General features: G+C 38.1%; 1 protein-coding gene across 2 annotated transcripts in view; it reads left to right on the top strand.

The window, feature by feature from the left end:
* Nucleotides 1-15,186, top strand: part of FGD3 (FYVE, RhoGEF and PH domain containing 3) — a 1,715,774-nt gene that overhangs the window by 1,113,001 nt on the left and 587,587 nt on the right. For both annotated transcript variants that reach the window (XM_044078146.1, XM_044078147.1), the window contains exon 14: nt 9,125-9,226. In XM_044078146.1, the coding sequence (XP_043934081.1) occupies nt 9,125-9,226 (102 nt within the window). The remainder of the gene's footprint in view (nt 1-9,124; nt 9,227-15,186) is intronic.

Genomic DNA, 15,186 nt, shown 5'->3' with positions numbered 1-15,186 from the left:
TCTTAGCACAAAACACCTGAACAAAGCCAATAATGGGGGAATACAGCCCCCAAACATATTCAGTGAGTTCAGTTATCACCATAGCTCTCAGCCTTGGCACAAAAAACCTGGATGAAGCCAATAATGGGGGAATACAGTCCCAAAAATAGGGACAAATTCCAAATATCCATCTTATAAACTTGCTATAATAATAGGTTTTGTGTTACCATGTACTTTCTGAATAATATAAAGTCTGAAATTCCAATGCTTCTCATTTTTATTTATTTAACATTTGTTAACCAGGGAAGTCAGACTTGGAACAAAAGACAATTTTTGGCAGAGGAAGAAACACTCCAGACATGTCTTTGTAAGATGAGAGGAAACCAGAGCAAACCCACACAAACACAGGAAGGACATGCAGACTCCACATAGAAGGCACCCCAGCCAAAAATCAAACCGGACAACCTGTAGCTGTTAGGCAACAATGGTACCCTGCACCACTGCACAACTGCACAACTCTGTGTTGAGAAACAAACATATAGAAACCACAGATTTTATGAGGAACAGAACAAATATGAGGCAAAAATCTGCATCTTTTTTTACAAATTGTGGTGGGTAGGGAATTCAGGCTCTTGCCATTTGGGCCCAAGGTACAGGGTTCAATCCTTATTCTCTACCCACCACCATGTAGTGACTGGGGCATCACATACACACACACACACCAAAGCTTCATTGTTCGTTGTACCTCTTACCTGCTTGTTCGTTCATTGTATCCTGCACCATCATTGCCATGCCCAAGGAGCTGCTGTTATCCCACGAGAGAACCTGCCTGTTGTGCCCGAGGAGCTGCTGTTATCCCACGAGGCCACCCTGCCTGTGGATGTTGCAGTCCGATCCTCTTCCAGTCTATGCAGTTAGAATTACTGCATAGACTGCTGGGCAAAAGTAGATGCACATGTTGTAGTCTGGACTGCTAGTGGAGACAGTCTGGATTATGTGAGCGTGCTTCAGACTGGTTCACCAGCAGTCCAAGTATCAGAAAATGCAGCGAGTGCACATGCATGATGTTCCGGGACTCGCAGTTCATTTTATTATTTTCTTTTAGTTATTTTTGTTTTATATTTTGTTTAATTGTCTTTATTTTACAGCTGGGAGGGCTGCAGTCCTGCAGTCCAATAGCACGGGCTGGCCCTGGTCCTTAGAATGGGTAATTCTGGTGCTGTTTTTTTCTGGATATGCAGGAGGTCCATCAGAGTGGGGTCTGACAATACCCTGTATGCCAGGCATAGATCTACCATCAAAAGCCTGTAGGAGACAGAATACAGGGACAGGGCCTTGAGGCGGTCTGCATAGGGCATTTTGCTTGCACTCTGTATTCTTTCAGTGAGGAACCTCTGTGGACGTTCCAGTTGTTGGATATGCCTGGTTAGGTACATACCAAAGGGGGCATTGTACTCAATGATAGGTCTGATGAATGCCAAATACAGTGGAACAACGACTTCCTTGGACTTAGATGCCATACTATTGTTTATATGTTTTGCAATATAGAATGATTTCCTCACCACTGTAGACACCTGATGGTCAAGGGCTGGATTACTATCTATGTGTGTCCCTAAGTCCCTGACTACTGGGTCAACTCTAAGGGGTGTGTTGTCAATATGATAGTTACAAGGAAAGGATGACTTCCCAAAGGACACTACTATGCATTTCTTGGCATTTAGTTTTAGTCCATGGCTCTGACACCAGTTGTTTGTCTGTATCACCCCCTCCTGGAGAACATTTGTGTCAGTGTGAGATTCAGTGACAGTTCCTAATTTGCAATCATCTGCAAATTTAATCAGCTAGAGACCACTGACATTGGCCTTGACTTCTGTGAAGTAAATGCCAAAAAGGAGCAGTCCAAGGACTGATCACTGAGGGACTCCACTTGTGACTGGCCTCTTTGTAGACATGGACCCCCCATTTCTAACTTCCTGGGTCCTGTCTATAAGCCAGTTGGGTATCCACCTGGTGACATACAGGTTTGTACCTAACCTCTTCAGTTTGTCAAAATGCCGAATGGAGTATTGTGTCAAATGCCTTGGCCAGGTTAAGGTAGGCAGTGTGAACAATTTTGCCCTCATCCATTACTTTGGTGACCTTTTCAAAGAAGTCCACCAGGTTGAGTAGGCATGATCTGCCCTTGACAAAATCAAACTGGATTGGGTCCAATGTCTGTAGATTTACTATATCTCTACTGATCATCCTGGATTATTTATTTATCATCTGGCAGAATACTGAGGAGAAGCTGATGGAATTTATCAACTACGTCAACTCAAGCATGGAGTTTTTGAAATTCACAATAAATAAGGATAAGATCAATATTCCTTATCTGGAGGTTTTTTTGTCCAAGGACTTGAATAATGGCCATTATGTTTCAAGGACATATCGAAAACCAACTTACTCCAACTCCTTCCTCCATTTTCAAGTGCTCATCCCCTTGCTCAAAAGAAATTGGTAGTAAAGGGGCAATTTGTGAGGGCTGCAAGAATGGTTTCCCTGGAACAACACTTCTGGGAAGAGTGTGCTACATTGGAAAACATGTTTTTGGCAAGGGCTTACCCAAAAGAGTTTTTAACTGACATTAAGGAGGAAGTGGTGACAAAAAGGAAAATGAATTACTACATCAAAATCCTCAATGACAGTGGTGCTGTTATCACTGAAACTGGTGATCTGGGGAGCACCTTTATTACCAAGACCACCAGACTATATGATGGATAGAAGAAGAATTGGAATTTATTTAAAGAAAACAAAGAACTTCTACAACTGCTTCCACAATGCCCTTTGGTGATTTTCAGAAGAGGGCAGAACTTAAAGAAGATGTTGGAAGGTACACTACTTAATTACAATGTAACCAGTAACATCTGTAGAATGACTAAATGTGGGTGATGCTCTTTCTGTAAGTGGATCCAAGTGGGTGACTCTTTTTAGATAAACAACCAACATGTTCAGGTTAGAGGACAATATGGGGATGATATCATTGTAACAGCAAAGGTGTAGTTTATGCTGCTCTTTGTCAGGTATTTCCATCATTTTATATTAGAAAGACTGAACGTGTCTTAAAAGAAAGGATGTATGAACATCTTTATGATATATGAAAAGGTAAAATCAGAAATGGCCAGGCTAAACATGTAACAGAATTCTATGACCATTATTATTATTTTGTGGTTGTTGAGCCGATCCACTAAGGGGCTAGAGGAGGCCTATGGCACTTATTTCTAGAAAGAAGAGAAGTATTTTGGCAGCTGGTGTTTCAAGCTGATGTTTAGCCAGGCATTAATGAATGCATTTCCATTTCCAGTCTGTTAACATTAAAGGCTTTAAGAAGATAATGCAAGTCTGCCTTTAAGAGGGCACTGGCTCAATTTTGACACTTTGATTGGCTGCTGAGGAGTTTTACACAAATTGTTGGCCTTACTTCCTTGGATTTATCTGATGACGTTTTGTGGTTAAAAAAAAACAAAAGCACTTATTTTAAACAATTTTTATTAAAATGGTTTTTAACGGTCTTATCTATTATACAGCATTGTTTGGAGATTTGCCTCTTGTTGTTCTTAACAGACCAGGGTTTGTAAGTCGTTGAACGTTTGTTGCTTTTACTTCCGTTTTTGGTTTTGCTGCTTTATTAGCTTGTGAAATATATGTTTGAACTGTTGGTAATGAGTGATCCCATGTGATATAAACTTCATCATTTTCTATAAAGCCCTGTGGCTCATGTTTCCAATGCTTCTCAGCTACTTCATTATTATAATGTTTATACAATCCTCAGTGCAACAGTCTTGCCACATTAGCATGCCTTTCATTATATAGGTCTTCTGCTATTAGTGTATCACACTTCAGCACCAAGATGTGCGACAGTTTCCATTTCTGTTTACCAAATCTGAATTTATCTGTTTCTCCAACATGTAAAATGGACTTTGCAAACCAGCATGTATGTATCCTGGGCCATCAATATTAACATTTCTTCTGTTGGTTTAAATTGACCTCCCTTTAACCATTACTGCATTAGATTCTGATCAACACAAGGTTGTTCCAGGAGTTTTCTGTACTTTCAGCTATATTTATACATTTTCCACATTTCTTGCCTTCCCATCTGATCCTTCACTTTACATTCTTTCTTTTGTTTTTTAGCACATTCACTTGATGCCTGATTTTTATCTACTTCTGGTTTGATTTCCATTCCCACTTGGCATTGATATGCTTCTTCTCAACTAAGCTGGGAAATCATCTTAGACTTGTTCAATTCATGTTTTCAAACTTTCTCTATGTTTGGGTTTTTGAGGTCAGCAGTTATGTATGCAGTACTATGGTTGCTAATCTATACATGTAATCAGTTTTGGGGAGTGCCATACTTCCTTCAGAATGGGGAATATATAATCTTGATATGCATTGCTTTTTTTTATTAAACTATTTGATGAGCATAAAGCATTTTTCTTGTTTTCCTGTCTAACTGATTCAATACCTTTCAGGACCAGTCAATCACCCCAAAACTGTAAGTCTGAACAGGAAGAGCAAATTGGTTTATAACTTGGACTTTGTCCCTAGATGTTAGAGCTGTTTTCAATGTTAATTTTAATCTTCTAAAATATTCTTTACTAAGTTTTATTCCCCTTTGTTCATGTTTTATCGTTGTTCCTTCATTATTTCCCCAAATATTTATACAGTCGCTCTTGCTCAAGTTCTTTTATATCATATTCCTGCACAGACTGATTTTCTTGATGTTGCAGCTTTCCTGCTTTACAGGTTGCTTTTGCACATTTATCAAGACCAAATGATATTCTTATATAATCTGAGGAAGTTTTGACCACTTGCAGTTGTGCTTTCAGTTCCTCATCTGATTAAATATATGGTTTTAAATCATCCACAAAATGAAGATGAGACGTCTTTAAAATTTGTTGTTTTCTATGAGCCAAATTTTAGCCATGATCAAATCTATTAAGTAAACAGCTTAATGGGTTAAGGGCAAGACAAAAGAGCAACGGTGACAAAGAGTCACCCTGAAATATCCCCCTTTGAATTTTTATCCCTGGGATAATAATGTATCCTTTATCATGGATAAGCTGCAAAGTGGCTTACCACTATTTCATGGTCACTGTAATGTAATCAAACAGTGTATGGTATATCTTATACAGTTGTAAGCACTCTTTAATCCTTGAATGTGGGACGCTGCCAAATGCTTTATTGTAGTCTATCCATGCCATACTTAGATTATTCTCCTTTTTATAATTCTTCATTGTAACTTTATTTAGCAGCAAATGATCCTTTGTTCCATATGACTTTCTTATGTTACCCTTTTGTTCTGTTGCCATGATTTTGTTTTCTACTAAATGACTATAAACTCTGTAGGCATTAATTCCAGGGTATAGTTTCCATTGTTGGAATGTAAGTTATCATAGGATCATAGGAGGTTACTAGGCTAATGGCCTTGGGGCCTTTACAAGCCTAGCCAAGAGTTTATCCCCAAAAAGAAACCTCAGTCAGCACCTATCACCCCCGTCAGTGAGGGACACAGGTGAAACCCCTATGACAAATGTGTGGTTTCCCATCAACTCATTAAGGTTGTGCTTGAAGAGGGTCAGCGAGGTACTCGGTTTGATGTGTATGGGAAGTCTATTCCAGAGAAGGGGCAGCCTCTGGGAGACAAACCTGTCTCTCAGATTTTGTTGATGTTGCATATTAAAGTCAGGTCTTTCAAGTGGGTAGTATGCGAGGAGTTAGACTTATGTATACAGAGCATCTCTTCTAGGTCAGGGTCCGAGATTGCCTTGTAGGCAAGACACAGATCACCTCTAAGCAGCCTGCATGATACTGAGTAGATTGATAGTGATTTAAGCCTGTCCACATAGGACAGGTGTTGGAGGCCATGGATTCTCTTTGTGAGGTATTTCTGTGATCTTTCCAGTTGGTGCAGATGTTTGGAGAGGTACATACCAAATGGGGCATTATACTTAATTATTGGTCTAATTTGGGAGGAGTGTAGTTGGTAATAAAATCCTTTTTTTGGATGCTATCCCTTTACTTATGAGTACAACCAAGTAAAAGGCTTTTCTGACCACTGCCACGACAGGATGGTTGCATGTGAGATTTGTTATCAACCTGAGTACCCAGGACTCTCTCCACAGGTTGTGTGTTTAGGGGACTGCCGTCAATGTGGTAATCAATAGGGGCCATGTTTTTGGTGAATGGTATGATACACTTTTTTGCATTTAGCTTGAGGCCATGACTTTGGCAGCAGTCATTAACTGCTGTGAGACCCTCTTGCAGTATGTTAACACCATTTTAGGAGTCGATAACAGCACCCAACTTATAGTCGTCTGTAAACGTGGTCAGCCAGATGCCTTTTGTCTTTGCCTGGACCTCAAAGAAGTAGATGCCAAACTGTATGGGTCCCAGGACAGATCCCTGAAGAACTTCATTAGTGACAGGACTGCTATCAGAGGTGGAGGCACCTATTTTAACCTTGAAGGTCCTGTTGGTGAGCCAATTGGCCACCCACCTGATGAGACAGGGATTTACTCCAAATTGTGTTAGCTTTTCGATGATGCCGAAGTGGGGGATTGTGTCACAGGCCTTGGCCAAGTCAAGGTAAGCTGTATGTATTGCTGACTTTCCTTTATCCAGGGTCTTGGTGACAGTCTCAAAGAAGTCAGCCAGGTTCAGCAGGCAATATCTGCCCTTGACGAATCCGAACTGGGTGGGGTAAAGTGCTTGAAGAGTGCCTGTGTCCTTGTTTATGACATCCATAATATTATGCTCCATGGCTTTATAAATCAGACTTGTCAAGCTAATGGGGCAGTAGTTTCCAGGGTCAGTAGTGGCACCGCCTTTGTGCAAGGGGTTGACAATGGCAGTTATCCACTCTGCTGGGATGAAGCCTGTACGTAGGCTGTGGTTGAATAGGGTGCTCAATGGCAAAGCCAGTTCTTGCTTGAGATGGTGCAGAATACATCCTGGGATACTATCAGGTCCCATGGAAGATGTGTTCTTTGCCTTGGATAGAACCTTTAACACTTGATTTATGAAAATGTGAGGTGCGGGACAAGTATCGGGGATGTCAAAAGGGCCTTTGGGGGGACAGAGGGGTGAGGTTTGCACTGAAGCTATCTACTAACAGGCTGGCTAAGTCAACAGGATCAGTGTAGGTGATACTGTTGAGTACAGATTCTGAACAAACCTGGACTTTGTCGTGGAGGTTCCTGACATAACTGTAGAAGGCGTTGTGGTTTCCCTTTGTTTCGGAGACTAGTTTCAATTCATAATTGGCTTACTGGTCTATAATTTTTAGGATATCTTGCAGGTTCACTCTTAAAATAAAGTATCATTTTTCCTCTTGTTAACCAGGTTGTCATCTCTTCAGGGTGCACATATAAATAGTTCTTACTCGTGGCTAAATCGTCTCCTAAAGATGTTAATACTTTTAGCCAAAAGTTAGGTATTGCTTCTGGGCTGGGGGAGGGTCCAGTTAGGAGCTTTTGTTAATTTTATTTCAATTTCTCTGTCTGTTACTTCATCCCATTTCATATCCTGTACATTTGGCCTTCTTATTCTTTCTTTTATTTTTTCTATCCATTCACCATCTTTGTTATGCTGCACAGGATGGTGTTTCTATTCCTCTTGCCTTGTTTCCCAAATGTCTATACAACTTTTTTGGGTCACTGGTAAATTGCATATTTTGTACTTTTCCTTTATATTTATCTGCATATCTAGTAAGTTTTTTCTGTCTGTGCTGATATCTTTAGTTTATTGTTTGCAATGGTCTGTGCTAGATCTTGGTCTGCTCTGACATTGGACGTTGCTTTTATCACTTCTGTGTCACAAAATTTAAAAGATCATAGTAGCAGTGACATGGCTAAAATTGTTCTGTAAAAATACTCAGTGCTGGTAAAAGAAAGTCTAATTTAAAATAAACAAATAACACTGAAATGTCCATGTAAAAACGAAGAATCTTATTTTGATTTTGGCAGCAGAAGGCAGTCACATATTTATTGCAAGACAGATATGCACTATTAGTGGGACTTAGAATATGACTCACTTATATTTATCGGAATAGCCCATGTTTCCACAGTGTCTTAGTAACAAAGGTGAAGATACATAGCACTAAGTAGAACTATGAAGAATTATTGTGTAGGTTTCATGTTAAAAATGAGTGCTGTCTAAAATAAGTGTTCATTCATTCTTTAGAGCTGTATTCGGAAACTTGTGTACTAGAGTTTTTTTAAACTTCAGTGTACTGCAGATTATCTAGGATTTAAATTTATGTTAAAATATTATAAAGTAGATTCCATTATTTCTGATTTTTAGTAAATGGGGAAGGATCTTTAGAGAAATGAAACTGCTTTAAATAAACCAAACATCAGAGATGAGTCTGTAGCCAGTGGCCATAAACTGTATCCAAAGCTTTTCATTCACAGGTCAGAAAAATGCTGAAAGAATGTCATTGAGATAGCAAAAATGCTAACATTAGACAGGTAACTTATATAGCTTAAGTTTCACTTAAGTAATTGAAGATGCATCTAGCTGACTTGTGTATCCGATTGTCAGATTCTGTTGAGGTAGCATAACAGTGAAATGCATTTCAAATTTAATTTGTTCCAATGGTGAAAAGCGAATTTATAGAACTAGAATATGTGTAGCTGCAACAGTAATAGTGTACCATGTCAAAAGAAGCATAATAAAATGTAAACTCTTTGCATATGCTTAGAAACAGAGAACAGTATAAATCAACTTAGAAATGAATACTGAGAAAGAAACTGTAGGCATGTTTGCCCCAGGATCTGAGTCCCTTTCCAATATGTAGGTTAATAGTTTTCTGTTTGTGCAAATCTAATCTATTAACTGATGTAGCAGATACATTTACATGTAGTTTCATATGTCAAGGTTTGTAATTCCCAGGTGGTAAGTGGCATTCTAATAATAAGGAAAATATTTTGTTTATTTTACTTCCGTCTTAAGTGTGTCTGAACTATAATGTATATGTGTGTGTGGGCTGGACAGTATGTACTTCTGTATTATGTATTTAGTAACACTATTTATTCACTCTATTTTAAGAATATGTAAAGGTAATGGTGGACATAAAACTCACTATGGATTTTTGCTTTGAAAACAGGTTATAAGGGCAACAGTTGAACAACATAAGCAAAACAGTGAAACATTTAAAGCTTTTACCAGCTCATGTAGCAGAGATGAAGAACATACCTCAGAGCTAACAGTAAGTTGCCTATAAAAACAAAATAAGTATGATATATATATATATATATATATATATATATATATAAAATGTATGTAACAGATCGTACACAAATAAATCTTACAAATACCAATCTGCTTTAGGTAAGATTTTAAATATAGATTGCCCATGATTACTCATGTGTGTGGTTGTGGGGGGGGGGGGGGGGGGGCACCATGGCAGTAAAATTATTAGGGCCGCATACAGAGCTATTTATAAAATAAGAGTACCTTGAAACCTTGAAGTGGAAATATCTGTTATACTAGGTCTGTGAAAGGAGGTGGATGGTGTCTATGCAAATGTGAGGTCATTAACTATAATGTGCTTATGTGACCTGCTTCATGATCATGATAATGCTTAGCATTTCTTGAAATACGGTAACTGGATAGTGAATAAAATGTTGCAAGAAACATTGAAATAGAGCTTCAAACCACATTAATATAACTTGCACTAGATGGTAGCACTTTGCAAGTGTTGAAATAAATAAACAAAACTCCATCTTAATTTTGAATTAATAAAATACGTAAGCTGTCACATTTTATTTTAGCTGCTAACACACAAGCTTCTGGTTTAGCAACAAATGCATGACAGAATTTGTATAATACTGATTTGTTTATTTTTTTATTATGTTTACCTTTGGTGAGGGTGGACATTTCTCTTCTTCCCTTCTAACAGTTGAATTTGACCTCAGTACTTTGTGGGGCAGAGATCTTGTTGGCTGTAATTATTTGTTTTAATAGTTACAGCCACTGGGACTTTGTCAGTTGGTAATGATGGACTTAAAATGGGAAAGTGATTGCTCTATCCAAAGAATGTGGGCATTTTTCAGCAATAATACATTTTGATTGCATACTTATAGTTATACAATGTCTGCTCATTACTGTTCAAAAATGAGCATTTTGTTTGGACAGCCCAGTCAGCAAGCCCATTGTAAAGCGAGAATATATCAAAAGAAAAAAGGCTGGCTGCTGAAGTACCATTGAGTGCCGAGACTTTCTAGTGGTATATGCAGTGGGAGAGAGCAAAATACAAGAAAAATAAGGCACATTCTGCAAAACTAAAGAATCAGAAACATATATAATTTTCCTTGTATTTCTGCACTTTCCCTCACAAAATTTTGGCAGTAAAAAAAGCAACGGAAATTCTCTGTTCTGCATTTCTTCCCCTGCATTGCACTGTACTGATGTACTATGCAAGAATGGGAACATAATTCCCATACACATGCACAGTACATCAGTAAAAAGAAAGAATGAGAAGGAATACTACAGCACCATAATACAAAGACATTATTTAAGAAAGGTGAGCAATTTCTTTCTTAAGTCATTGTATAGTAGTCATGATGTGTAGGTGTATCAGGATTTATCCACTCACAGTTATGGATTATTGCTTAATTAACTTAGTCTTCAAAATCATCTCAACATTCTAGAAACCCTCCATTTTCTTCCCATTGAATCACTCGAATGGAATAATAAATAAATAACATTATTTCTTGTATTTCATACAAGTGGACATTCTCCCACCTGTTTCTGATCTGTATATCGTCTACCTTTATTTTCAGCTTTGGAATCTCTTGTCTTGAACTCTAGATTTTGTTATCTTGCTCTTCAGCACTACTTGCCTCCTTATACAGAAGCTTCTTGCAAGTGTTAGATCTCCAATTCCAGAGATATCAAGACCTCCTGCTGCTTTACAAACCATTTTTGCCTGAGCCTCACACTCATGATATCATTGAAACTGCTGTTGTAGTTATTTTTGATGTTGAACTTCTTTTTCTTCTTCATGTTCACTAAGCTCAGCTTTCTAAGAGTCACTTTTAGGGGAAGAGAAATGACAAGGCCTTGTAACTACTGCAGTTGCTTTCACTGGTGTAGTTTTATTTTTTCTTTGATTTTATTATTATTATTATTATTATTATTATTATTATTAATAATAATATTTTTGGATTATTACTTTTTCTGCTCGTTAATCATGGCATTTCAGCCACATTATTGAGCATAAGGAAAATGCTGGTGATTTCCGTTTTTTAATTTGTTCTTCACTGTTCTTCATGTTCTACACTTTGTTACTCTGCTGTGAAGACGCAGACCTGTTTTTACTAGACAATGCCTGTACATTAATATCCTGCTGGAGAAGTTTTCTTTTCCAATAGAGTAATGATGTACATTATTCCCATTATCTAAATGGTATTCATTACGTATTCATTAGCAGTATTATTCATTATGATCCTGCTGTCAAACAGTATCCCATTACTTATTAGAATGCACCTTTAGAAAATGAAAGTCTGCTGATGTATTAGTGAGGCTATATTCTCATGAAAACAGCAGATTAGGAGCAATCTTGCATTTTTTTTTCTTAAATTGGATCTTCTGGGTCTTTTGTAACCAAAGCAATATAGAAAATAAAGAACCATTACAATTTGTTCTGCAGTGTAATTGCGTGAGCATGTGCCTGCATGTATTTGTATGTGTTGATGTATGTTTAATTGCATGTGAGTGTCTGCACCCATATAAACTTAGTTATGTCAGAAAATTTACTATAAATATGTATACAAGCATATATATCACTACAGTACTTTCTCTGCTCAAGGAAATTTGTTAAATGGTAGCTTCAAAATCAGTTGGCTTCTGCATATTTTTGAAATAAAACTGGCAACTTTTTGACAGAAAAGACAAATTGCTTAAGAAAGATATTGGATTTTTGCATGAGTTTGTGGCTAAAAACACCCTCTTCCCAAAAAAGGTGCATACAATTAAAAGTTTAGAACTGTTCTGCGTTTTAAATATTATTGTATTTCCAGCTGTAATTTAATGTAAAAAATATATTTTTTTTTTATTTGCTTACATTGGTATTTGTTCTCAGTAATTTGCAAATAGTACTTTATTTTACAAAGTCACCTGCTGCAGGCAATGTAGCCCTTTTTGGCTTTTTTAAGTATGGCAGTTGTATAACCTGCAGCATTTAATGATTTCATATCCTTATGCCTCACTTTGTTGCTGACTACAACAAAAGGAGAAATAATATTTTAGTTTTGAAACATACTATAATGATAAACTAATTTTGTTTATCCATTGAAATCTATTACTTGCTGAATTTAGCTTTATTCTGCATTACTTCTGCTACAGATTAATCTTAGTGTAATGCTGCAGTAGTTTTAAATACAGGTCATCTAAATCTTGCCCAGTTATCTGTTGCCCTAATCTGCGGATTCACTTCTCATTGGCATGTCCTATCCAGACCAGCTCCATACCAGTCCTTTCTACTGAAATAAAGTTTTGTATGTGGATAGTCATCTTTTTGGTAATCATTAGCTGCACCAGCAATATTTTGAGATTTGTACCCCTGCAAGAGTCCGTTATTATCTTCCACAAATATAGGATTACCATTTTGGTAAACTCTACTTTGCTTCCCAAGATGGTACATGTTTTATCTCATTGAGGTAAGCTGCTAATCGGCCTCTCTTATTTTTTCCTCCAACTTCAAACAAAAGAAAAAAAATCATGCTATTCTTGGATGTTAAATGCCAGCTCAAATATAGCCAATTTTTTGGTGGGCCTTTCCAGGCAGACAGCAGGCAAATGAGCTGATCCAAAAAATACCCATATCAGCCTCAGCTAAGTCTATAGCTAAAACCTAAACACAATATAAAAGTATTTCAGATGTATGATGAAATGTAATGTTTGGTTATTTTCCTATTTATCGTTTGCTAGCTAGGTAGGTGATCTTGTCCCAAAACCTTTTTCATCCATGATCCTATGCACATACAACAAATATAATCATACATTATAAGTAACAAACCATCATTATAGTAGTGCTTTCTTATTCATACATCATATCTGGGTATTTACAGACAAAATATTAACATCTACAGTAACGTAGTAGTTTCTTTTCAGCAAAATGGCAACACTACATGTCCACTTTTATGTAGCAAGTCTGCTGGTATAATGTCCTTCTGTTGTACTGTTGCAGTATTCATGACATGAGGGATTCCCTGCCAAGAGTGACCCAACATCCGTCTAGTATACCAAAGCCTTTAACTGCTTAGGAATACTTAAGACGTCGCACATATGCTGTCTGCCTAAGTCAGCCATAAATGTAATGTCCACATGTACTATCCTCAGAATTTCTTTGCCGCCAGTCTGAATGCCATATTCAACCATTGGTCTGCATGCCCAAGTCGTTTGCTACTGTATCAAGCCTTTTCAGATAAGTACCCTGTTGCAGTTTTCTTCTTTTATCTTCTTATTATTACAGTGTTGTGAGTTTTTTAAGTCATCCAAGAAAGGCAGTTGCCATTGTGGAAGACAAATTCTACATAAGGATAGTCACAAGCAATGCTTGTTATGCTTAGGGCCTAGTCACGATCATAAAATTTTAAAAAGTTGGCTTTTCTCTCTAGTGATTTATCTTGAAAAATCAGTGTCTGAAATGCTTAGCAAACGATGCTATGGAGAGTACGTTTGGGTCTTCTACCGAGTGACCAGTGATGAGAAAGGCCAAAAAGCCTAGGTCTGACTCTTTGGCTGTGCCTATTGTATTGGGCATCTCTCTCAATGCCAATGAAGGCTCAGAGATCTGTCTGGTCCTTGTGTTGAATTTCTCTGCTTGAACCAGTTCAGAGGCCGCTATGGATCCAATGACAGGCATGTCCTTGGAGACTTCCACTACAGATACACAGAGGAAACCTGAGACTCATTATTTCAGAAGGCCCTAGGGAGGTCCCTCAAATATTAGTTAGGGAGGAAGTCCTGGCTACTACTGTCAAGTGTAGGCTGACATCAGGCCCTTCCACTTTCCATAAGGTGTACATGCACGTTAAAAAGAAACAAAACATACCATTGCAACCAAAGATCCACAAAGTGAATGGCAGAGTTTTACCAAGGGCTTATTTGATGCCCTTATGGCACTTAAGCATCCTTCTGGTATCTCTGTCCCCACTCCGCCTTGGACATCTTCACCACAGAAGAGAATTAGGGAACAGGATTCTGATGATGATTTCTCTTCAGATAATGAATCATTAGCCTATTCCACTCAAATTACTTCTCCTCTGGAGTATGCTTCCTTGGAAGAGGAATTTAATAGTATTGACTCTCCTATTGAACAGCTTACTTTTGGGGAAACTTTTTCCAAAATGAGGGAGTTTTTCAAAAGGGATAATTCCCAAGTTAGTGATGTGCAGAAGAGGTACTATGACCTACTGCAAATGGAGTCTCCTTCTCCTTCTGCTGTTCCTCCAGTTTTGCCTGCATTATTGGATGCTTTCTTTTCAGCATCCCAATCTCTAGATTCACAGCCCCCAGCCCCTAAGAAGCTAGACTGCTTTTACAAGGTGCCAGAAGACAGCAAGTTTCTTTTTAGATGTCCATGAGCTGATCCTGCTGTGGTTTCTGTGGCTTCGGATAAACCTTCCAGATTGCCGCCATCTAGTAAACTTATCCCTTCTGATAAGGAAAGCAGGACTTTGGAAAGACTAGGGAATAAGGGCTACACTTTTGCCACCTTAGCTTTCTGAGCTACAAATTCCCAGACCCATATGAACAGATATGCTTTGGCTGTTTTATCACAGGCCACACAAGTCATTTCTGATCTTCCTAAGGCAGAAGGGAAGACTAATGCCTTGTCTTTACTAGGAGCTTCTTCTCGGGTTTCAAGGCATTCAATTAAGTGCAGTTATGATGCAGCAGAGGCATCTTCTATGACAGCTGCATCAGACTTTGTTTTAAGAAAGTATTCATGGTTACGACTTCAACCACTGCCATATGACATTAAAGCTAAGTTACTTGATGCTCCTTTGGATAACTCAGCTTTGTTTGGGTGTGCTGCAGCTGGCTTATTTAAGTTTTTCCAGGAGAAAGGTAAGGAGCTCCAGGATTTGAAACCCATTTTTGTCTCACCTGTACCTAAATCTCACAGAAATTATCATTCCAAGACTCCTTTGTGCATAA

Source organism: Protopterus annectens, chromosome 7.part0 (assembly GCF_019279795.1).
Source record: "Protopterus annectens isolate FY-2018-M chromosome 7.part0, PAN1.0, whole genome shotgun sequence".
Classification (NCBI taxonomy): Eukaryota; Metazoa; Chordata; order Ceratodontiformes; family Protopteridae; genus Protopterus; species Protopterus annectens.
This window is presented reverse-complemented; position numbering and strand designations above follow the sequence as displayed.